Source organism: Aptenodytes patagonicus, chromosome 2 (genome assembly GCF_965638725.1).
Source record: "Aptenodytes patagonicus chromosome 2, bAptPat1.pri.cur, whole genome shotgun sequence".
Classification (NCBI taxonomy): Eukaryota; Metazoa; Chordata; class Aves; order Sphenisciformes; family Spheniscidae; genus Aptenodytes; species Aptenodytes patagonicus.
Genome location: NC_134950.1, coordinates 149,108,936 through 149,132,019, shown reverse-complemented (window position 1 = coordinate 149,132,019; position 23,084 = coordinate 149,108,936). Strand labels below are relative to the sequence as shown.

The window sequence follows — 23,084 nt, the reverse complement described above, 5'->3', positions numbered from 1 at the left end:
TTTACCATAAAGCTGTGGTACTAAAAGCATGTTGAACACAGAGAGAGAAAGAAGCTTTTGGGTTGTTGACCTCTGCCGTTGCAAGCCACCACAGCCTTTTTTTATATTCCTTTTTATTAATTCTCATGCTCCATTTAAAAACAAGTGAGGTTTCTTGCCATCCCAACTCTTGTAAAACTGTTCAAAATACACACTTCTAAGTTCCAGCTTAAATAAACTCATGATCATTTGGTTTTGGGCCAACACTAAACCATTTTTACTAAAATAATACAAGGTAGATCTTTTCTGGAGACACGAGTCCCGTAGAATTTGTAGTCATGGCATCCATATCATCTCTTCTTCCCATTCCCCCAATCCTCCTTATAAGTCAGAGTTATTGTTTTTAAAAAACCTGTATTAGGATCCAAGCACAAATGGGAGAAGTATTAATATTGAACCTATAAGGGAAGAAATGTCTCCATTCTTTTGACGTATATGTTCTGAGGTATTTCACATACGGACAAATTTAAATCTCTTGAAAGGGTTTAAAAGGAGCAGAAAGCTCTTTGGTTACATGTACCAATGTAACCAAAGTGCTGGTTGATGTAAAACAAGATTGTTTTATTTAAGAGATAATTTGAAGGAAAACTTACATCTGTAAATACTGGTCTGTGGTCTTAGATGATTGAATTGAGCTTTGGGGACTCTATAAGGTAAATGAAAGAAAAGGCATAAGAAGTTTAATGTTTAATCTTGGCTTGCAAGAGCCACATTTCAAAACATTTTTGAAGTTTAAACCATCAAATATGAGAAAGAGATTTTTTGTAGTATTTTTGACTTTTGCACTTGAGATGATTTCTAATAACTTCAAGATATTTATGGTCAAATATTTAAGTTTGAAACCAGTGTTACTTTTGAAAGTTTCTGAAAAGAAAAGTTCATTAGGACATCACTATTAAGAAGCAACGTTTAATAGGTCATGCTAATTAAATGAGGATAGTACTGTTACAAATTACAAAAATAAAATAGGTCACAGAGTTCTAAAAGCAATCTATTATATATGCACCATGCACATTATTATTAATATATGCATAATTTGAATGTTTTAGAGACTGTTTCTAATATACATATATATATATCCTAGTGTTTGATGTTGTTGCCTTTTTTAGATATTCAGAAGATTATTATCTTCACATAGTCACAAAACTGCAGAACTGCACCTGGAAAAGGAGACCAGAAGAATCTACAAAATTCAGGTAATTTTCATTGTCTCATTTAGAAAAACTGTTTACCCTAGATTCATCTAACAAGCCATAAATTTAACTCTTCTGTTTTGAAAAGATAATTTTGTATTGCTTTTAGACTGCATTTGTAGCTATACGATTCTATTAATCTTTGGATGCTGGGACTCTCCTCGTTTATTTGAATTGAACTGTGCAAACTGAGTAGGATAAAAGAACTACACAAATAAAGTAATTTTACCTGTCTCCACTACAATGAATAGTTAACTGACTTAAGTAGAATAGATTAAAATATTCCTGACAGGAAACCTACAGTATTAAAAAAAAAAAATCAGTAATGTGATTTTGTCCATCTGAACTGGCACTCTGCTAAAAGACTGTATAATGAAGCAGTGTATTTGTTACCCCAAGACTATTGCTTCTATTACGGAAGTGCCCAAGGCACTCAGTAGGTTTGACACTGCATGTCATGGCCCCTAAGCATGTAAGCACATGATTGCATCTGTGCTTGTTTGGTATGGCACATAAGTACATGCTCAGTACGGACAGTGATCCCTGAAAAGCTTCCACTCTAATTTGGAAATGCATCATGCTGGGTTTAGAGAACAGCTTCACTGTGCCAACCCTATTTTCTCCAGGGGGAAATACTCTCTTGAATTACATTATCACATGGATCAGAATTAAAGATTCTGTCATGATAATTAAAAATAAATAAACTGACCTACCTTCCAACTCTTTGGAGTTAACTAGCATTGAAAACTCAATGTTCACATGCTCAGCATGATACCCTTGGAAGAAGTAGTATTTTTGGGGTAAAGCTTTTTGTGCAACATAAATTGCTGTGTTTGCTGTGTATCATAACTGACTAATGGTGTTTCCCAAAGCTGAGGTAGGAGAATACACAGAGTTAAGGCTTAAGAAACTTTCGGTTAACTCAGGCAGGCTTTAGCTGTGCAGAGAGATATCAGAGCATGATAAGGAGCTGCAGAAGCAGCCCCTTCTGTTTCAGAACAGGCAGGTGTCTTGTACAGAGCTGACAAGAGGTGAAGCTGCTCTCATCTGCTCTTCACCTGCTTTTCACCCTGCTACATTTAGGGTTTTTCTTTTCCAATCTTTTTTTAACTTATCTTCCTTCTGAACGGACCAGCCACCACTTATCAGAAATTTGCCACTTCTGCTGTGCTAGGTGTACGAGTCAGTGGCAGAGTAACAACTCCTTGTTCCAGCTTGACTTCTTCATTTATTGCTTCTGCATTCTCCCTTCCACTGGGCCAACTTCTAGATCTTCTAGGCCTATGGGAATCAGACATGACATCCTCTATCTAAACCGTCATATGAGGCTGTTGGACTTTAAGTACAAGATGCTTGCTGTACCTCTTGCTGTCTTTGCCTTCCAGCAAGGAGTGTGGGTCATAAGTAGTCAAGGTGGGTTATGCAACCAGTGATGAGACTGGAAATATTCAAAAGTGAAAACTGTGGGGTCCCCTAGGCCACTTAGAAAATGTGGGTTGTATGCACATTGAGGTGAGCTTGCTAGCTTTAACTTAGCTCAAATCCAAGCGAAAAAAATCTTTTGAAACCCATGGTTCAGCACAGGCTGGACAAACTCTTGTCACTTAATTTACATTCAAGGGCTGTGCTGTTATGGTTTCATTGCTTTTTAACATCCAAACAAGCTAGAGTATTAGCTAGTTCATATGTATACAACCCATGCTGCATTTCTGATGATGGTACTGTATTCTTCTGTCCTTATGAAATTTGATCTGCTTTGCTAGCATCCAAAAATTCCATTGATATGACCAAGGACTGGTACTTTTGTTTAGGGTATTGCGGATGATTATTTTACAAAAGATGTGTGCTTTTGCATGTCTTTTCTTTCTTTTTCTGTTCTCTCAAACTCCTCCTGTCTCTGTTGTTTTCTGGAAACAGGACATTAAAATTTTACAGTTGTCCTTGCTGCCAGACCATACTGGAGACTTTCAAGGCTCTTAGCAGTTCGTCAATAGAGGCTTTAAAAAAAAAGAGAAAACCAAATTCAGTATAAAATTTACTGACTAATTCTGTATACACTCCATGCTTACAGCACTCCCAAACTTATTTATCAGACTTAAGCACAAGAGCCTGGAACTAGCTTTGGAAGGACACTCTAGCTGAGAAATGATGCATTGACAGAGCTCTATAGGGAACAAAGCTTCTAGAAATGTGGTGAAATAAATGAATTAATAATCCCTTGGCAGTACATCTCTTCCTTTTTCTAACTTTGCCTAGTGTCAATAATGCATAATAATTGTGTAATACAAATATTATTCAGTTCTAAAAATCTCATTGTCAGTAGATAAACACACCCATTTTGCAGAAGAAGAAATTAATCTCAGAGGGGCTGTGCAGCAGGAATTGGGTAATACAGCTAGCCACCTTCAGGAGGAGAGCTTGAAGCTGCCTGTGTTGTATTATTCACCTGCCAGTGCCACCAGAAGTCTGCCTGCTGACTAGACTGCAGAGAAGCTGCTTGACTTCTTTCCCTGTTTGCCCCTCTGTTAAATGGAGTGAACACTTACATGCTTCTCAGGCATGGTGTCAGTTGTATGACATCTCTGTATTATCCTGAAGTTCTGAAGAACAGGCATGCATATTTATAAGGGACTTAATGTCTTATGCTTCAGGGCATAAACTAACCTCTAATTAATAGGGTTCAAAAGCAGCTTCCCGTGCGGTAGTGAATGTCTCAAAGAAGCTTTCTTGTGTTTTCCTTTGCAGCTTTTGCTGTTGGCTACCATCATACTGGTAGTGGAGTGAAGGAATATGTGATCTGAGCCAGTAACTCTTATGTTCCTAGAAGACAGCACTGTGTGCCAATGAGTACACATCAATACTCTTTGTAAGCCGCACTCCCAGCAGATCCAGGCCATATAAAAGAATAAGAATTAGAAGTGTAATGCAGGAAAAAAATACTTGTCTTTGTATTTGGCAAAAGGGTTACAGCTGACAGCCATGCGTGGCACAAACCACAGTGTTTTTGCCAACCCATTGTACAAAAAGCAGAGTGCAGGATTCCAGGTTGACCCTCTACTACCTAGCTCAGCTTTGCCATGCAGCTGTGCAAACTGTGTCCATTTGTTGTCAGAGCGCTGCCCTTTTCCTTTTCCAAATGGCTTCCTCTAAAGCTGCTCTGCTGTGCACGCTCATATGCACTTGGATAGATTGCTATCTGGCAGTGGTCAGTGGTTCCTGACAGCTATGTGATGTTTACTGATGCATTTCTCAAAATCAAGAAGAATCATGAGGCAAGTACAAGCCATGATGTTCTTAATACCTCCCATATCCACAGTCACTCTTCTCTGGTTGATTTTTGTCCAGCCTCTGTTGGGGAACCAGTCTCCTGTCTCTTCACTTATTTCAGTATCTGTAATGCTGACATCAGCACTGCCAGATTTAGGCTGTCCTCAGAGGAGCAAGTGCAAGCACCTGGTTCACTGCTTTTGCAATCTAGTTAAGATTTATTGTGCCCCACATTAGTGTTTGTCAGCCATTGCTAAAGAGGTTTTATCTAGCTTCACAACAGATGCTAGCAAAGGTGATGTACCTACACCAGAAGTGGTGTAAATGGCATCCTACTAACAGTGATTTAGGGAAAGTCTTCTCCAAAGTTTACTGCTACTGATGTATAGAAAGCTATTTAACTATTTTTTATTCAGAACTTTCCTTTATGAAATTCAGCTGTGCTTCTCTTGTTCTTTTTTTTATTTCTCTTGTTCTTTATGGCTCTGCAATCATCTAGCATCTCCACATTATCCCTTTGTTTCTAAGCCCACCTGAATACTTCCTCCCTTTTCAGATTTATATCAGCTCTAACTTGTTTTAGACAAAGCAAGTCCTCAGATTTCTTGGTTATAAGAAAGGATTGGTACAAACTCAGAAAGGGAGGGGAAATAATCTTGCAGCTGCCTGGAAGCGTCATTCTTAAAGCTGCAGAAAAAAGCTGTGCTGGGTAGCTTCGTCTGCAAAGGCTCTTCTAGCTACAGTCAGTAGAGTCTCAAGTTCCCTAGGTAACCTGAATATTAATTATTATATTAGTATTCTTCAAAGGTTTTCCACTTAAAAGAAATGTTTCATTAGTGCAACAAATTACAGAGCCCAATTGGGTGCAAGCTGTAATTGTTTTCACACCTCCACATCTCTTTGCTTTACAGACTTTTAAGCTTGATTTATTCTCATTTGGGCTATACACCCATGGTGGCAAATAATCTGCAGGTTTTCCAAAGAGTTGCAACTCCTGGTTTTGCTGGAAGCTAACAAATAGCTAAAACAGCCTTCAAGATGACTGGGTGGGAGGGAGGATATGGAGAAAGGCTGAGCAGATGCTGTGTTTCAGGGAAGCCTCTGGGCATTGTAGTTCTGGGCTATCTCGCTGATCTTGGAGCCTTGCAAAGCAATGCAACAGTTCTTCAGGGGTGGTATCACACTGGAATAGCCCTGTGTGAGCTGTGGATACTGGGCCCCCTCCCCATGGAAATACCATTCCTGACAAACCTTATTTGCATCTAATAATGAAGGGAGAAGGAAATTCCTAGGTGTAAAATACAGTTTTAAAACCCCTGATGTTACACTGCAGTTTAGCTGGCACACTGCTCCATTCCACCAAAATATTTGTAACTTTTTTTAAAAGAAAACATTGCTATTTTAAAAAAAGAACCCTGGGTCTTGAAAAGAATAGTTAAAAGATCAACCCATTTTCCTAGTCCTGTAATTTCCCCTCCTGCTTTTTATCCCACTGGACCTCTATTACCGTTTTCCCACTTTAATATCTCTTCTGAAAAGTGTGTTAAACATTCCTGCAGATTATAAAATCCCACCCCTTGAAGAGATTAATTTATAATGTGCTACACTAACATATATAACAGTATTGCTTAACACATCTGTGTACTGCAATGAACCACAGTTGAAACACAAATAAAATACCCTGTGAGGTCAATTTATGCTTACATAAGCTCACACCACCACATAACCAACAGCTTTCCTAACACTAAACAGATCAATAATTCCACTGTACTCTCTGAAGTCTTCCATTCCAGTATACAAGAAAATACGCAGAACTCTGAGATTACAGTGTAATTTAAGGGTACATTTGCTGCATAGGTTTAATAGATCATATGTAAAATCAGGAGTACATATTCAGAGCCATATTTCTATTTCAGAAGAGAAAAAGGCTGGGTGGAGAGATAGTAATTGGTGACAGTTTGGAGAAATTGTTGACTCTTTTAATTGCTCTACAGACTATATACTTTCCTAAAGGTTGGAGGATTCCTATAAGGGGAACCTAATTTTGGATCAGGCTGAGTTAATTTTGTCTTCATGGTGGACTCTTTAAATAGTCTCTGGTTTGAAAATTTTATTACACTTTTTACATATTCAGCCTTGATTTCAGATTCAACCCTGTTGGCTTTCATTGTCTTAGACATTTATGATGTTACTTCATTTATAGACAGTTCAAGGGCTGTCAGTGTAGCATTCCCCTTCAACACGTTCTGCTTCAGGTATCAGATTTAACCACTCTTTTCTAAAAGATTGGAATATGTCATAATATGCCTCATTGCACTTTGACTTGGATTGACAAGAGCCTGAAGAAACCCGTATCATTGTCTAGAGACCCCAATGCAGTACAATAAGATAATTGCTTGCTGATTATGAAATATTACAGCAGTGGACATAGATAAAAGGTAGTCTTGCTGTTTGTATTTGCACCCTTGAAATTTTGCTGTTATATAGTGGAATTTTTTGTGGGTTCTTCTCTGTACTGTCACGACAGTCTCTTCAATATGAAACCTCAAAGTCTTTGTTGTCTTCACATGTACAATACAACAGCTCACATGAACTAATGATTACAAATACCTAAGCTAGGTGAACTATTAAAATGAGCTATTAGGCAAGCATAGACTTTTTCTGGTTATTACTAATCCACAGACTTTTGTCGCTTGGAAAACTGCCCTTTATTCAAATGATACTACAAACTGTGCTGTGAAATACACTTAGTGTCAGGCTTACAGAAGTTACAGCTTTAAATATCTGCTAGTCTTTGTGTTTGGGGTTTTTTTAATGTGGTGTTTATGTGTGTTGGGTAACTGAAGGTCCATGAAGAGATACGTCTGTGTAAGCATCGCTGGTGTGGATAATGTGCGAATGCTTTATAACAGGACTGATATGATATTCTTTTTGCAAACAAACATTCACTTGTACAGGTGTTTATAAAAGGTGACTTAGAATCAAATGGACATAGACCATTACTGAAAGAAGTTTGGCCGGATATCTATTAAAAATCTCCAGTCATTGAAATTCTGCACCTTGCCTAGGCAACCTGTTTCAATGTGCTTCCTAATACTGAACTTAAGCTTTCTTTAGTGCAAATTAAGATGATTTTCCTCACCCTCCCCCCCATGGCCTTAGAGGACAGTTGAGCATCTCTACTTAGAACAATGTTTTGCATATTTTGATACTTCTGCAGTGTCCATCGCCATCCACTTTTCCCCTCCTCCCACCTCAATTTAGTCCAATGTATAATGACAGTGAAATATTTCACACTGTCCTCAGCAATGAAGAATGCCTTCTTGCCCCAGGTCTACAGGCACTGGCGTCACACTGAAGTGTAGTCTACACAAAAGAAATACTATTAAGTTCACACAGTTTTGTCAGATTCTGTGGGCTCACGTCCCCCTGGGGGTACTGCAATCCCTTGAGGATCATGGTTAACTGTGTTGGCCCAGTGGTCCAGCTCTAGGCTGGAGCAGACAATTCCAGAGGTATACTCTCTTTCCTGTGTCCCAAAGTACAAGGCTGTGTAAAGTTTTAGTGCAGAAGCAAGTACCTTTTCACACCAGATATATATCTGAATAAAATATTTTTAAAAAATATAGAACAAAATTACTTTAGCTAAGCATTTCTAATGAAAGAAGGTGTTCTGAATAAAAAACATGCTAATTACTGCAGGAGGATGAATCAAAGGTCCTCTTGCTGCTTGTATCAGTAGTTTGGAGGAGTGGGGAGTTTTTAAACTCTGCAGAAGTTCTTTGTATAAAGACAAATTTCACCCTTATATTATAGATTCTTCCCATTCCACTCAGGATAAGGGCAGTGCTGGCTTCTGGACCAGCTGAGAAACTCTGCTAGCCCTTGACTAATCATTGACTGCTTTAGCTCTTATGGCTGGTTCAAATTGAGTTGTTGGAAGGAAGATGTTGAGATGTTTGCAGTCTCTTCAGGATGTGTGCACACCGTGTCTTGTCAGCAGGCACGTGCAGCCTGTACACAAGCGCTGAACTACTTAAAATGCATATATTCATATTACTGCAGAACCAAGCTGAGCTAATTAATTTTGCTGCTAGGAGGGATACAATAATTCAGGCTGAGCTTCTTGGCTACAGAGCTACTACAGGAGCTGCAAAGAAACTACATCAGCGTATTTAGATCCTGGAGATATTTACTGACTTCCACTAAATAGAGTGGACTTTTCATGTGAAGCATTTGTGTTATGCAGAGGGGTTTGGAAATGTGTACAATCAAGGCAGCAGTCCGCTATTGCTGCCCACAGTTCAGCGTGGACTAACTGCATAGCAGCTGGAAAACAACATTATTCCTTTGGCTTGTCTCAATACTTTGATAACTTGCTCCAGAAACCAGGATTTTCTTAAGTTCTCAGCAGCCACAAACCTGAAGAAATGATCTGGATGCCATGTGGGCTCAGAATTCCATTCCAGCTGACCTCTACAAAAATGGGTCCAGCGTCCTTGGTCCACAAAGGACGAAATTCAGCGAAAGCATCTGCTGAGCAACAAAAAACATTTTCTAGCGCAACAATGACTCTGTGTTGTCTAATATGAACAAAACTTCACAGACAAATACAGCACACCGCTTCGGTTAGGTTATTGATTAAGACTATCATGACTGTACTTACTCAGTTTTATGAGGTATGTATTACCAGTCCAAACAGTGTAGTCTTTTTCCAGGTACTGATTTTGTTCCTTACGTGTTACAAGTGAAATTTCCAGATAGTGCAATCAACTCCCTTTCTGCTTATCTTGGCATAAGAAATATCTGTGGTTGATGTTACACCTCAGCTCTTAAAATAGCTCTTAAGTCTCACTCTGCTTCCAGCTGCTTGCAGGAGAAATGTTGGAGAGAAGGCTTCCTCCAAATAAGAAACTGGCAGTACCAACTCCAGTTGGTATCTCCAAAGGAGATACTTTCCAAACCTAGGGCCCTACAAAACTTGGGTACTTTGACTCCAGTTTCTTTTACTCTGGACTTCTAATGCTGTGACTGGATCATAAAAACACTTTGTTCTAGGGCAACCCCCAAGTCTAGCAGCTCTGCTAACAACTGGAACTGAAACCTTTTTACTATAAGCTACATCCATGTCCTTACACATATCTGAGGTGGATGCTCAGCCTGTATAGCAACATCCCATCTTCCAAGAGCTGCCCCTATATCTCAGCATTTTGTCCTGGTCAGAACAGACAATGTGGATACTTTCTAACGTTCCACAGAAAATGCAGAGTTTGGCTTTAAGGTAGTACCTTTTGGTGCTGTTAAGATTCTGACCCTTGTCTCTTATCCCACCATCTGGTTAGGAACTTCTTTGTGTGGTAGGTTTTAACAATTTCTCTCTCCCCAGGTGGCATGATACACGAGTTAAAATGTTGTCTTAGCTTTGCAACACCTTACATATAGCACTTGTTAAAGGAATTGACTTGAATGATACATGTCATAATCTTATGAAGTACATGCTCTTTAGGGTGTCATTACCTCACACGACAGAGGCTACATATGACATTAATACTATGATGACGGTTGCAGTAATAGATTGCTTGAACTGCCCAGTCTCTACACCTTCCTCATTGTTTGCTGCCAGTTGTAGAGGTACCATGTGTTACAGCTTGTACAAAATCCTATACGAACAGATCGCTAAATATATTGCCAGTGGGTATTACTGTCTGCAGGTTACATGCATTCCCGCTGGAGCTTTGTACATGGATGCTTGGGCATGGTGGGATTCTGTGTCATGATTTGATCTAAGTAAGAGGTTTCTATTGTTACCTCTAAATTTTTAGCACGTATGCTCTTAGGTAACATAAGAATATATATCATTAATCAATATGTATTCTCTTGTTCTCACTGCGTTTCTGAACTAGCCTGACTCTGTTTTACTTCCTCAGTGGATCCATAATATTAGTTTAAACTATTACTTTCTTATTAATTCTGATACCTTTCTTCCAGACTGTTTCTGCTTTTATTGAAGCACTCGTTCCTGTGGAATGAGTAATAAAAAGCAAAAACATATCATCTGTATTAATGAATGTTATCTATCATCAGTTTGCTTTTTCAGGTTCTGGTAGCCATCACACACAAAACAGCTGTTTTACTAAAGCTGGGCAAGAATATTCTGGCATTATTCCTTCTTCTCTGAATGTCCTGTGGTCAACACAGATAATATTTAGGCCTGCTTCATTTAGCTTTAAGAAAAAATTTAAGGAAATCAAAATTATGTTTTTTGTGATTTCTCATCTCCATGTGATTGCAGGGAGCAGTGAGGGATGGCTGCTCCCTAAGGGACAGGGATTGGGATCCCAGCACAATAACCTGGCTAGCAGAGGAGGGACTGGCAGCTGGGCCCATCCCACCCCCAGCCAGGAGTGGGGCAGCCCTAGCCCCAGGCATCGGGCACCTCTCTGGGACAGGATGGGCACAGCTGGAGACTGGCCCTGCTGCGGTGTCACTGGGTGAGGGACTGATGGCCCCGGGGGGCTGACATGGGGTCCTGAGCCATGGGCAGGGTGTGGGTGGCCCCGGGGGTGCTGGGCAGGGGTAGTGAGGTCTGGTGGTGCCCTCAGGGCCTGACAGTGGTATCTGAATCCTCTTATCACTGCAGTGCATATTAAGGTTAGAAAGAGCTGGTTATAGGAAAAAGTGTACAAGAAAGAAAAGCAAGTAGACTCTAGTCAAGAGTGGTTCAATAACATCCAGTGTTCCCAGACTTAATCATTTGACTCTCCTACCTCATTGCTCCATTTGTGTTTTTCCATGTGTTTAAAATAGGACACTATATGCCCAGAGCAATTGTTTTCACTATGCGTGCACCTCCTGACCCACAAGAGCATAGTCTCGGTTTCATCCCCACCCTTGTACCTAGTGGTTTTCATTGACCACAGACCACCCCTGCCCCTTAAGGCTTCAAGCAAGGCAGTGGGAATCACTGTGTTCAGGGAATGGAGCTGAATATGGCTTGTGCAAATCTGAACCCTACTGTTTCCTCTCTCGGGAGTATTATTTCCCATTAACATTTCCTGGTAACTCTCCTAGTATGGTTATTTCAGATCTGTGCCATCCCAGTACTCAGTCATTCCCAGTGTTCCTCACACATCTGGAAACTTTGTCTTTGAGGAGGTTCAGAGCTCAGTATTCAAAATGGGTTAATACATACCAGTAAGCCATCTGACAATTGAAATGGTACTCTTTCCTTTGGTATTTTACGTATGAATCAAGCCAAACTTCCCAACCTTTTTTTCCCCCCATTTTGACCATTATTTCAAGAGAAGTGAGATTAGGAGTTATCCCAGACCTGTTGTCCTGGTTTTGGCTGGGATAGAGTTAATTTCCATCCTAGTAGCTGGTACAGTGCTGTGGTTTGGATTTAGCCTGAGAATAACGTGATAACACACTGATGTTTTAGTTGTTGCTAAGCAGTGTTTGTACTAAGTCAAGGACTTTACAGCTTCCCATCCTCTGCCAGCAGAAGTGCACAAGATGCTGGGAGGGAGCACAGCCAGGACAGCTGACCCAAACTGACCAAAGGGATATTCCATACCATGTGATGTCATGCTCAGTGTATAAACTGGGAGAAGTTGGCCAGGGGATGGTGACCACTGCTTGGGAACTGGCTGGGCATTGGTCAACAGGTGGTGAGCAATTGCATCACTTGTTTTTCCTGGGTTTTGTTCCTCTCTCTCTGTCGTTGTTTTCCTTCGCATTACAATTTATTATTATTATTATTATTATATTTTATTTCAATTATTAAACTGTTCTTATCTCAACCCACGAGTTTTCTTGCTTCTGCTCTTCCAATTCTCTCCCACATCCCGCTGGGGGGGGTGAGGGTGAGCGAGCAGCTGTGTGGTGCTTGGTTGCCAACTGGGGTTAAACCACGACACCTGTTCATTCTCTTCCCTGTCTTCTAGGAAACAAAATCCTTGGGTTCTTCCATGTGCTAGACTATGCCTTATCTCCCTCCGAAATAAAATTATATTATTATTAGAATATTTGCTCTGTGTACATTGTTGATAAAGTTGAATAAAGCAACTTCTTTTACATGTGTCTTACCCTATTAAAGTCAGCTTACTTTCATCCAGACTTTGGCCTGTATTGTTTAACTAGTTCCAATGGTTTGGTTTACCATACTCACTGAAAAAGTATGAAATAGAACTTTTCTATTCCTCTGGCTCTAACTGTAAATATATTTCTTTTTTCTTCACAATTAACCTTCAGTGTTAGGACAGGAACTATTATCTTTTCCCTGCTGTGTTATCTTCTTCAAAATTCCAAGCAATTCTGTTATCAATGAATTTTATTCTCTAAATGGTTAGTAGTTCTCTTAGTGTCTCACCTAATGAGATAGCTGTATCCTACCAATTGATAGATAATGGCTGGCCATGAATATTTCAGCCTTACAGTCTGAAAATCGGATCCAGTGGTAGCAGAGAGAACATCGTTCCCTAAAGCAAAATGAATTATAGTGTTTCAGGTCTGATAGGACCTTTCATTGGATTTCACTGTTAATCATATAGGATGTTTAGACACATAATATTTTTATAAGTTTGGAGGTAACAGGAATTGTGAGATCGGTGATAGCCTTCACTCCTACATAAAGTTTAAGTGAATCCCTTGCACTCTTATCTATTTAAGGACTTTTGCTAGGTGTTTCGGGCAGCAGCTAGGCTGTCTGTCTCTACCGCAAAGATATCCATCTTCCTTATTTGCAAGTTGTGATGTAATGTATTTAACATCTGTGATACTGTGCACAGGAAAACCATGCTGAACAGTTGCAGAAATGAATTATTAATTAGTTGGCTTGCAACCATCTAGCTGTTCACTAAGTACTATAGCCAGTACTTCCCATCACCATTCCTTTCATCTCTTTGGTTTGTTCTTTCTTCAGCCTTCTAGTTTCTTACAATAACTCATTCTATGTTGACTGAAATGACATTGTTGATTCTTTGGGGACCAAAGTCTCTCAGTATTTCTATAATAAACTTAGCAATTAATAACAAGGAGAAGACTGATTACAACTTCTGGATGGGAAAGGGAGACCAAGAGAGAAAAACAGGGTAAGAAAAGGAGTTCTTGGTCTGATTAGTTTCTGAACATTAGCTGTGAAAACGGACTTGCTCTGCAAAGCAAGTCAAGGGAAATGACATTATAGGGGGTTCATATAGCCTTTTGTTGCTTAATTAGAACTGGTTTTCATTCATCTAGTTCTCTACCACCACTCTCCTACTTATTTGCCTGTCTTTGAGCAGGTTTTGTTTGGGTTTTTTGCAGGTCAGAACTAGCTTCCTGCTGTGATGCAGTTCACAATTTTATTGCTTCTCAAAACAACACCCCACTGGGAAGTAACATGAGTTACGAAGTGGACAGTAAAAAGACCATCCTCATTACAGAGGACATTTTTAAGATGCTGCCTGTGGTAAGAACTGTATCTTTACCTGTTATTATAACTGCAGTATCATATATATATTTTGGGTTAGTAATAGAGCTGCTTTGTTTGATTCCTCTGGAAGACACCCTTCACCCCCTGTATGCACTTCTTCATTCACCTTGTAAGACCTTTTTTTTCACCTTCCTTTGCAGTGGTGGAGGCATGGACAGAGTATCATAGATCAGATTGTAGGTAGAGTTGCTACAGAGTGCAAGTTGCAGCCTGGCTTGGCAGCCAGCTGAATTCAGGAGTGACTCCTCAGAACATTTGCCTTGCTTTTCTCATTCCCATTTTCAAAGGCATTTCAGTCTGGATCAACATTTCATATTCCTCGTATTCCCATGCCATTTCCAGTACAGGCTTGGGCATATAACTTATGAAAGCTATTTTGGTGGTAAACCTGATATAGGATAGGATAGGATAGGATAGGATAGGATAGGATAGGATAGGATAGGATAGGATAGAATATTTCAGCTGGAAGGGACCTACAATTATTATCTAGTCCAACTGCCTGACCAATTCAGGGCTGACCAAAAGTTAAAGCATGTTATTAGGGGCATTGTCCAAGTGCCTCTTAAACACTAACAGTCTTGGGGCATCGACCACCTCTCTAGGAAGCCTGTTCCAGTGTTTGACCCCCCTCTTGGTAAAGAAATGCTTCCTAATGTCCAGTCTAAACCTCCCCTGGCACAGCTCTGAACCATTCCCACGCATCCTATCACTGGATCCCAGGGAGAAGAGATCAACACCTCCCTCTCCACTTCCCCTCCTCAGGAGGCTGTGGAGAGCAATGAGGTCGCCCCTCAGCCTCCTTCTTTCCAAACTAGACAAGCCCAAAGTCTGTAGCTGCTCCTCATAGGACATTCCTTCCAGTCCATTCACCAGCTTTGTTGCCCACTGGGGTGGGGCCTTTGCAGCCAGAAACACAGGTTGAGCAAAGGAGTCAGATTTTGTAGCTCAGGACTTATAATAGACATATGAGCTCTGGAGACCAGACAAAGAAGGGCACAGAAATGTACTTAATCTCAAAAGTAAGAGCGCATGGGAGCCCTCTTACCCATCTCTGGCATTCTTGATTTGTGAGATCCCAGCTACCATGAGTCTAGTCCTTTCTAATGCTGCTGTGAATCACTAAAAACCTCACTGCAATAGACATTACAGTGGTTCCAAATTTAAACTAAATGAAAGAAAAAAGTAGTGTGTTTTATGTGCGTATATACTTGCTAAGCTAGCCAGAGTTGTCTGGCCTTTGTGTTCTCCTACTGTCTTTCAGAATCGAACAAAGTATTTGAACATGTTGTTTCGTAATATATTGCCAGGCAACGTGATGTCTGCCACTTTCCCTACACTTTTTGCCTTGTTCATAACAGCGTCCCTTCCTGCTTCTCTTTGGGCAAGCTGATGAGAGAATGAGGAAGGATAACGCTTTGTGTAAGCAAGTTTTGACTCAATTTTACAAGTGGGTTCAGTTTCTGCAGTGAAAGTAGCCTACCCGTTGGCCTCTCTGTTGAATGTCAGTGCTCCCACAGCAGGAGAGGCTGAACAAGATGTATGAGATGTTTCTGAGACCCTGGGATAACAGCCAACTATATTAATGTCAACTGAAATAGCCAACAATTTACATTAATTTGCTAGGTTGTGATCTGTGCTGGTTCAGAAGTGGATGCACTTAGCTCCCATTCAGCTTCCCCATTGCAAGACAGCAACCTCTAACAAGAAGAGGAGTAGAGAGGGTGAACAGCCAGAAACAGTAACCTCTCCAGTTAGCCATCACATTCACCATGGGTTAAGTAAGAGCACATAATTATCCTTTACAGCATCTTCAGGTTCCCTTAAATTCGTTATTTTACATCAAATGTAATTGTGTGATGACAGAGTAATGAGCATTTACAAAGTTACCTTCTGTTAGCTGACAAAGTCAATGACTATGTGACAACCTCCAGTCTGTTACAGTGCAAAGGAAAATGGGTAAATTTAAACTAGCTTCAGTACAAGTTAGTTCCTTAGCTTGTCAAGGATTCAGTCCACTACTAGATAATTTTTGTGTTAAGTGTATTTAAAAGATATTAATCCAGTTTTAACAATCCAATGTTATTCCCTCAAAGTATTGATGACAGAAGTAGCAGTTCTCAGTCTGTTGGTGCCTATTGTTGGCTCCTGGCTGTCCAGGCTTGGCAACCCTGTCATCTAAATGGTGCATGTTTTCACTGGGATTTACCAGATTAAACCTGCAAGGACAAATGACTAAAGACGTGAAGAAACAATCAAAAGATTTATAAGGCATTGACTGTGTCTTTTTATTTGTTTGCAGTCCTCTCCTCTTTCAGTCTATCCCTTCAAGACCTGTGCCGTGGTTGGAAATGGAGGCATTCTGAAAAATTCCAGCTGCGGAGCTGAAATCGATCGTTCCAACTTTGTGTTTAGGTAAGAGCTGCTTCATCTTACTGAAGGGTGTTGAATGTTTCTAAAAACTTGGCAGGCTTGGAAGCATGCCAATGCCAGTTTGTAGCAATGAGGAAGGATCTTGACAATTCTTTATTTCTGCCTCTCTAAGGATAGTCCTTCTGCTTTGTAGATTTCAGAACACTGCTTCCTAAGTAGAGAGAGGACTATATGGATACATGTATGATGTATGATTGCAAAGATACCTTGCCAGTGATGTGAAACGTGATTATCTGAGAACATGAAATTTCTGTTCATTTAACATCCTTTAGGAGAGGAAACTTCTTTTTTTTTTTTTTTTTTAATCAGGAGAAGAGACTAAAGAAAACCCTGAAATTGAAATGAAGAAAGACTGGTATTAAATGTCACACGTTTACCTTTACCTCTGGTTTAACAAAGGGTTTACTTAGCCTTAGGTTGGCTCACTAATGCAGTTATTTAAGTGCCCCAGTATTTATCTCACCTTCTGTTAGCCATCTAATTTAAGTAGGTTTTTTCAGCTCCCTCTATAGATCATGGAGAAAACCAGGCATACTTAGAGCATAATTTGGCCCACTCTCTGAGTACGTGACTCACACGTTGTAGTTCCTGCAAGGGAACAGAGTAACCAAGTGAAGGTTCTTCTCTCAGTGATGTCCAATCACAGTCTGCTGCATTTAGTTTCCTTTCCTGCTTTTGACTAATATTTGGGCTTTTCAAAATAAAAAAAAAAAGTCTTTCCAGTTACATAACTGTCGTAATAAAAATGGGAAATCTACATACCAAGATGCTAAACTTACTAAGTGACTGACTTTAAAAAAATGCTTTCTCAACCTGTTACAGAAACCACTGTTTCTGCAATTGGGCAAGTTATGCTGTTGTTGTCTCATGAAACAGCTGTCAAGATTGCTGTGCAAGCCAAGGGACTGGTATCAACCAGGTTTTTTTAAACAGAAAATTATAGACGACTTTCAGAAGTGCATTGTTTAGTCAAGAGAGGCAGTATTTCCTAGCAGTGAGCATAGGGCATTCATAGACTGGCTCCTTCCGGGATTTTAACTTTGCTCCTGATTTGTGAGGTGATTTATGAAAATGAGCTCTCTGTGCCCTATTTTAACCATCTGTACAGTAGATTAAATATTTTTACTAGAAGTGCTGTAAGCCTTATTTAATATTTGTAAAGTGCTTAGAGATCCCTGGGAGCTGATGTGAAAGTGTCATTGCACAAGAGAGGAATTTACAAATAATAACTGTAAAGCATTTCTGGTGCACATCTGTTTAAGTAAATGTTTCTCAATTTCAGGTGTAACCTCCCTCCAACCACGGGAAGCATTAGCAAAGATGTTGGCAATAAAACAAATCTTGTGACTGTTAATCCAAGTATCATAGCTCAGAAGTAAGTACTACTGCAAATCTGTTTCTGTGCAATATTGTATAATTGTTTGACATGATTTAGATTTTGTTGGAAATCCGTTGGGATACCAGCATAGAGAGCAGTGCATGCAGATTACTTCATTAAGCCTTAGTTCCCATGTAAAATATGTACCAGTCTAAATGGAAATCTGTTAAACCTGGCCTTTTTCGTAGCAGAAAGGAGTCAGCAGTACCCAGATTAGCAAGTGCCTTAGTTGGCAGCAGTCCACAATTTATGACAGAGTAAAATTGATGATTGCAAGCCCAAGCCTCTTCTTTTCCCCCCCATGACCCTCATGACCCCCAACATAAGGAAGGAATTGTAATCATAAATCAGGAAATCTTGGAAATGTGTGTCCGACTCTATCACTAGGACTGTAAGCACATGTTCTTAGGTAATGTGCTTAGAGGCTATTCTGATGAAGGCTATTTCCTAAATGGAGGCCCAATTTCTGTAATTCATTTTCTCAATCCATACAAAAGCTGCTCACACACTTTTTCCTCAGCAAAGTTGGGGTTTTTTTCACCTTCTTAGAATCATAGAATCATAGAATCATTAAGGTTGGAAAAGACCTCTAAGATCATCGAGTCCAACCGTCGACCCAACACGACCATGCCCACTAAACCATGTCCCTAAGCGCTGTATCTACACGTCTTTTAAATACCTCCAGGGATGGGGACTCAACCACTTCCCTGGGCAGCCTGTTCCAATGTTTAACCACTCTTTCAGTAAAGACATTTTTCCTCATGTCCAATCTAAACCTCCCCTGCCGCAACTTGAGGCCATTTCCTCTCGTCCTATCGCTTGTTACTTGGGAGAAGAGACCGACACCCACCTCGCTACAACCTCCTTTCAGGGAGTTGTAGAGAGCGATGGGGTCTCCCCTGAGCCTCCTTTTCTGCAGGCTAAACAACCCCAGTTCCCTCAGCCACTCCTCATCAGACTTGTCCTCCAGACCCTTCACCAGCTTTGTTGCCCTTCTCTGGACACGCTCCAGCACCTCGACGTCCTTCTTGTAGTGAGGGGCCCAAAACTGAACACAGTATTCGAGGTGCGGCCTCACCAGTGCCGAGTACAGGGGCACGATCACTTCCCTACTCCTGCTGGCCACACTATTTCTGATACAGGCCAGGATGCCATTGGCCTTCTTGGCCACCTGGGCACACTGCCGGCTCATATTTAGCCGGCTGTCGACCAGCACCCCCAGGTCCTTTTCCACCAGGCAGCTTTCCAGCCACTCTTCCCCAAGCTTCTTGATGAAAAGAAAATCTAATAAGGCCAGGCTGACTAATCTGACATCTTCAGCAGGCTGGAACTGCAGCTTATCTATGAAAAGGACTGCTGTGGCATGTTATTTACTGCTTACTGATCTTACTGTATCTTATTGTCTGTCATATTGTACTTGTCAAATAGACAACATCAGGCAAAGCTTTTTTCTTTTTCCTTTAAAGGAAGAAGGAAAAAGTACAGTGAGCACAGAAATGAATAACAGACATTTGTCATTGATTCAAGGATAGAACTTGATTTTTTGCAACGAGTACTAACTATCTTGATGCTTACCCAGCCCTTTTTGACTTAAGTGAAGATGAATTATTGCTTCCCCAAAAATAGATTTAGCTTGTTGTTGTTAGTGGAGCTGCACAAGAATATGAGGAAGGAAAACTTTGTCCAGTGACTCAGCATCATTGGTGACTACTGACCTGACGCACAATTTGTCTGGGTTTGATCAAAGCGTTCTGCCACAGCTGCACTCATTTTTTAGCCAAATCAAGCCACACCAGGGTTAATAGGAAATAGGAGCTAAACCTGTGTGAAGATGAAATGAAATTATGAGAGGACTTTAGGATTTTAAAAAATTAATTATTTAAATATTCAGAGAATGCTGTAAATGCTTTTGAAGGAGGAGCAGGAAGCAACTTGGCACCATTTAGCAGAACTAAGTTTGTTTCTTCTCTCAGAAGACCTATTCTGACTTTATTCACTTTAATTTATAATTCTGTGTTTGGGTACTGGGTTAGTCTGATGCTATTATTGTTAAGGTTAATCAGCTTTTGAACTGTGTCTGTCAGGGTGTACAATGTAGGTGAACTCTCTTGGAGGAAAGAAGCACAGTTCTAATGTGTCCTAATGGAGCTGGGCTACACTGCACCTTACAGTGACAGAGCTGGAAAGGAAAACAAGATGAGGCTGAGTTGTTCAGGCATCTAGCTGAGGAAGATCAGAGATCTGAATTCTGTCCTGAAGGCTTTTTATGTACTTTACACTGAGTAGAAATAGAGAAAATTCTTGGAGTAGAGGCCAGAGGTTCACCTTTCAGCCACTCTTCCTAGACATAGGCTCAGTCTGGGAAGCAGAAGCTGTAAATTTAAACCCCTTCAGCCTGTGAAGGGGTGTATCACTCCTTGCATGAGTTCAGTCATGCAAGAGGTAACTGATAACTTCTCCATGAGGCTTTTGAACGGAAATGGCAGTGGCTGCTGTCCTCTGTCTTGAAGTGCTGCATGAGAAGAGGGTTTGAACCTACTCAAGTTGTGAAGAGAAATGAAACCAAGTTTTCCAGTTTCTGCTGGAGCCATTTGTGAAAAGTGGGCTCTGGTAGCCCTTAAAAGGTGAAAATACACTGCTCAAATAGACAACTACCTACAAAAGAGGACTCAGTGCTTTAAATCCCAAAGGGGGTGCAAGCGCCATATGTTCAGGTGATTCAGACAACTCAGATCTATAGAGGAAACGAGTTGAGTGACTTGTATCACTTCTTGGATAACTCTGGAAGTTCACTATTCAATATTTGGGAGTATGGAATTATCCAATGGTGAGAACTAAGCCTCTTTGCTGGTTGTTGGGGAACCAAAGCATCTGAGGATAAATGCTCTTAATTTGTGAAGTTAGATCTCTAAGTCTTTACAGATCTCCATGTGTTCCCTTTGTAGTCGAAGGAGATAGACGTGCCTGTATTTTCAGCTATTTTAAAAGTATATCAAAAGCAGCTAAGACCCTGCAAAACTTGAGCACACACTGATCTTAACACTCCAAGACTGCTCACATGCATACTTGTATTTCCACACAGGGCAGGCACCCAGATTTTGAAGAGAGGTTATTGTATACCTATTGATGTAAGAAACACATTTCACAAACACATGCAGTACATATCATGGTGCATGTATTTTTAAACAGAGGAAGTATAAATAGAATTTTTTTTTTGCATTCTCCTTCGAAATTTCTTGAATCGATCAATTCTGTAAACAGGACCTGGTCTCATTAGCAGTGAATTTGATCTGCTTCAGTAGCTCCCGTGTTGCCAATTCAATCCTATGAAGTGTGTTCTTACTATACAATAAAGCCAGATTTTCATAACTGCACATATGACAACATATAACAGGTTGGTATAAATTTGCAATGTAGACATGCTGAACTGGTGCAGCAGAGTTCATAACTCAATATATGAGTTATGCAAGTGCAGTTGTGCTGTTTTGGTCTGTAATATTTGTATCAGTAGTACATGCCATTCACTCTTTTCCTAAAATGTTGTACTTTGCAGGTACAACAAACTAAATGAAAAGAAGACAGAATTTCTGGAGAACATTGCGGTCTATGGAGATGCTTTCCTTTTATTGCCAGCATTTTCCTTCAGAAGCAACACAGCCACTTCTTTTAAAGTATATCACACTCTGCAAGAGTTCAAAGCAACCCAAAGGGCAGTATTTTTTCACCCCACCTATCTGAAAAGTCTTGCCCAGTTCTGGAGAACTAAGGGTGTGAAAGCCTACCGGTTGTCATCTGGTTTTATGATCACTAGTGCTGCTCTTGAGCTGTGTGAGAATGTGAAGCTCTATGGCTTCTGGCCTTTCTCAAAATCCACAGAGAAGATGCCAATCAGCCACCACTATTATGACAACCAGCTGCCTAAACCAGGTTTCCATGCAATGCCCAAAGAATACAACCAAATCCTTCAGCTTCATGGCAAAGGCATTTTGAAGTTGCAGTTCGGTAAATGTGAATCAGACTAAAAAGGTAGGTCACATTCTTACCACATAAAATGTCTTTATTTAAGTAACGTGTCAAGGGAAAACTTGTTTTGCAAACAGTGTGGGTCTGTTCTTCCTTAGAGAGACATTTCTACCTTACACTCAATGAAAGTTGTGTTCATAAGTAAGTGAAAGGTTGGAGTTTTCTGAATAAATATAATGTACCACAGAGTTGAGAAATGTTTTCTAATTATGAACTTTAGATGGGGAGCATAACTAAATACACATTATCACCATAATTCACAGCCAATCAGTAGTGTCTCCTTATCTCAGATATGTGTCTCTACCAACCTATGTTTGGTTTGTTATCAATTCCCATGAACCAGCCTCCTTTGTGAATTGCTTTATTAAAAGGCAGTCACATACTATGATCTACAAGAGAAGACACCTAATCCTGGCACAGCCTTTCCAAATATACACAGAGGCCAAAGTAAGGATTAAGATTCCCCCATGAAGGAGTAGCATGCATATGCGCCCTTGTTCCCTCTTGTTAGGTAAAGATAAGGTTAGAGCAGTATGCTCTCGCAGCCCTGGGCTGCAGAACAGCTTGTGGACAGCAGTGAGGAAGCTGCCATACACTACAGCAGATCTTGGTGAGGATTATACCTTGAGGCAGCTCAGTATCTGGGAGTTAGAAATGTAGGATGAAGTGTCATTCCCTTTCCTCTGTCCTTTCTAACTGTCCCATCCCCCTTGGACCTCTACCTTCTGTGTATTGTCTCAGAGAAAGGCAGCGCAGAGTCTGGCCTCTGACCTTGAGCCAATTTACCGTGTACAGATTACAGATAACTTGGAAAAGATTTGTCTGCATGTTTTCAATTTTGATTTGCCCTGTTGACAAAATAAGACCTATTTGTATAAATACTTCTTCATCTTTTAAGCTAACTCAGAAATTCCCCAGCTCACAACACCGTTGTCAGCTTTGCTTTCCCTTTCACAGAACTCTATTTTTCCAGGGGGTTCAAGTTAATATACCAGTAAGTGAAATGTATGGTTGAACTACCATTGTATACAATATGCTTTAATTGGACTGATGTAATCTCACGACTGTATTATTCAAGTTAAATAAATTAAAATAGCATCATCTTGTTCAAGCCAGAAATTTTAAGTTCAAAAGCTAAGGGCTTTTCTTCTAGCTAAGTTCTGAAATGTGTTTGAAAATATCCTTTGATGGTATTTAGAAAACGTGCTATCAAAAATACATTCACACTTGGTTCATCGTCAGAGACTGCTAAGTTTTAAACTAGCAGATTGCTAGTACC

General features: G+C 40.2%; 1 protein-coding gene across 1 annotated transcript in view; it reads left to right on the top strand.

Moving 5' to 3' along the window:
* The window catches only part of ST8SIA6 (ST8 alpha-N-acetyl-neuraminide alpha-2,8-sialyltransferase 6), a 49,839-nt gene that overhangs the window by 15,826 nt on the left and 10,929 nt on the right, over nt 1-23,084 (top strand). Inside the window, exons 4-8 of the mRNA XM_076331634.1 lie at nt 1,149-1,235; nt 13,806-13,950; nt 16,274-16,386; nt 17,687-17,779; nt 21,336-21,808. Coding sequence (XP_076187749.1) covers nt 1,149-1,235; nt 13,806-13,950; nt 16,274-16,386; nt 17,687-17,779; nt 21,336-21,804 — 907 coding nt within the window. The 3' untranslated portion in view covers nt 21,805-21,808. The remainder of the gene's footprint in view (nt 1-1,148; nt 1,236-13,805; nt 13,951-16,273; nt 16,387-17,686; nt 17,780-21,335; nt 21,809-23,084) is intronic.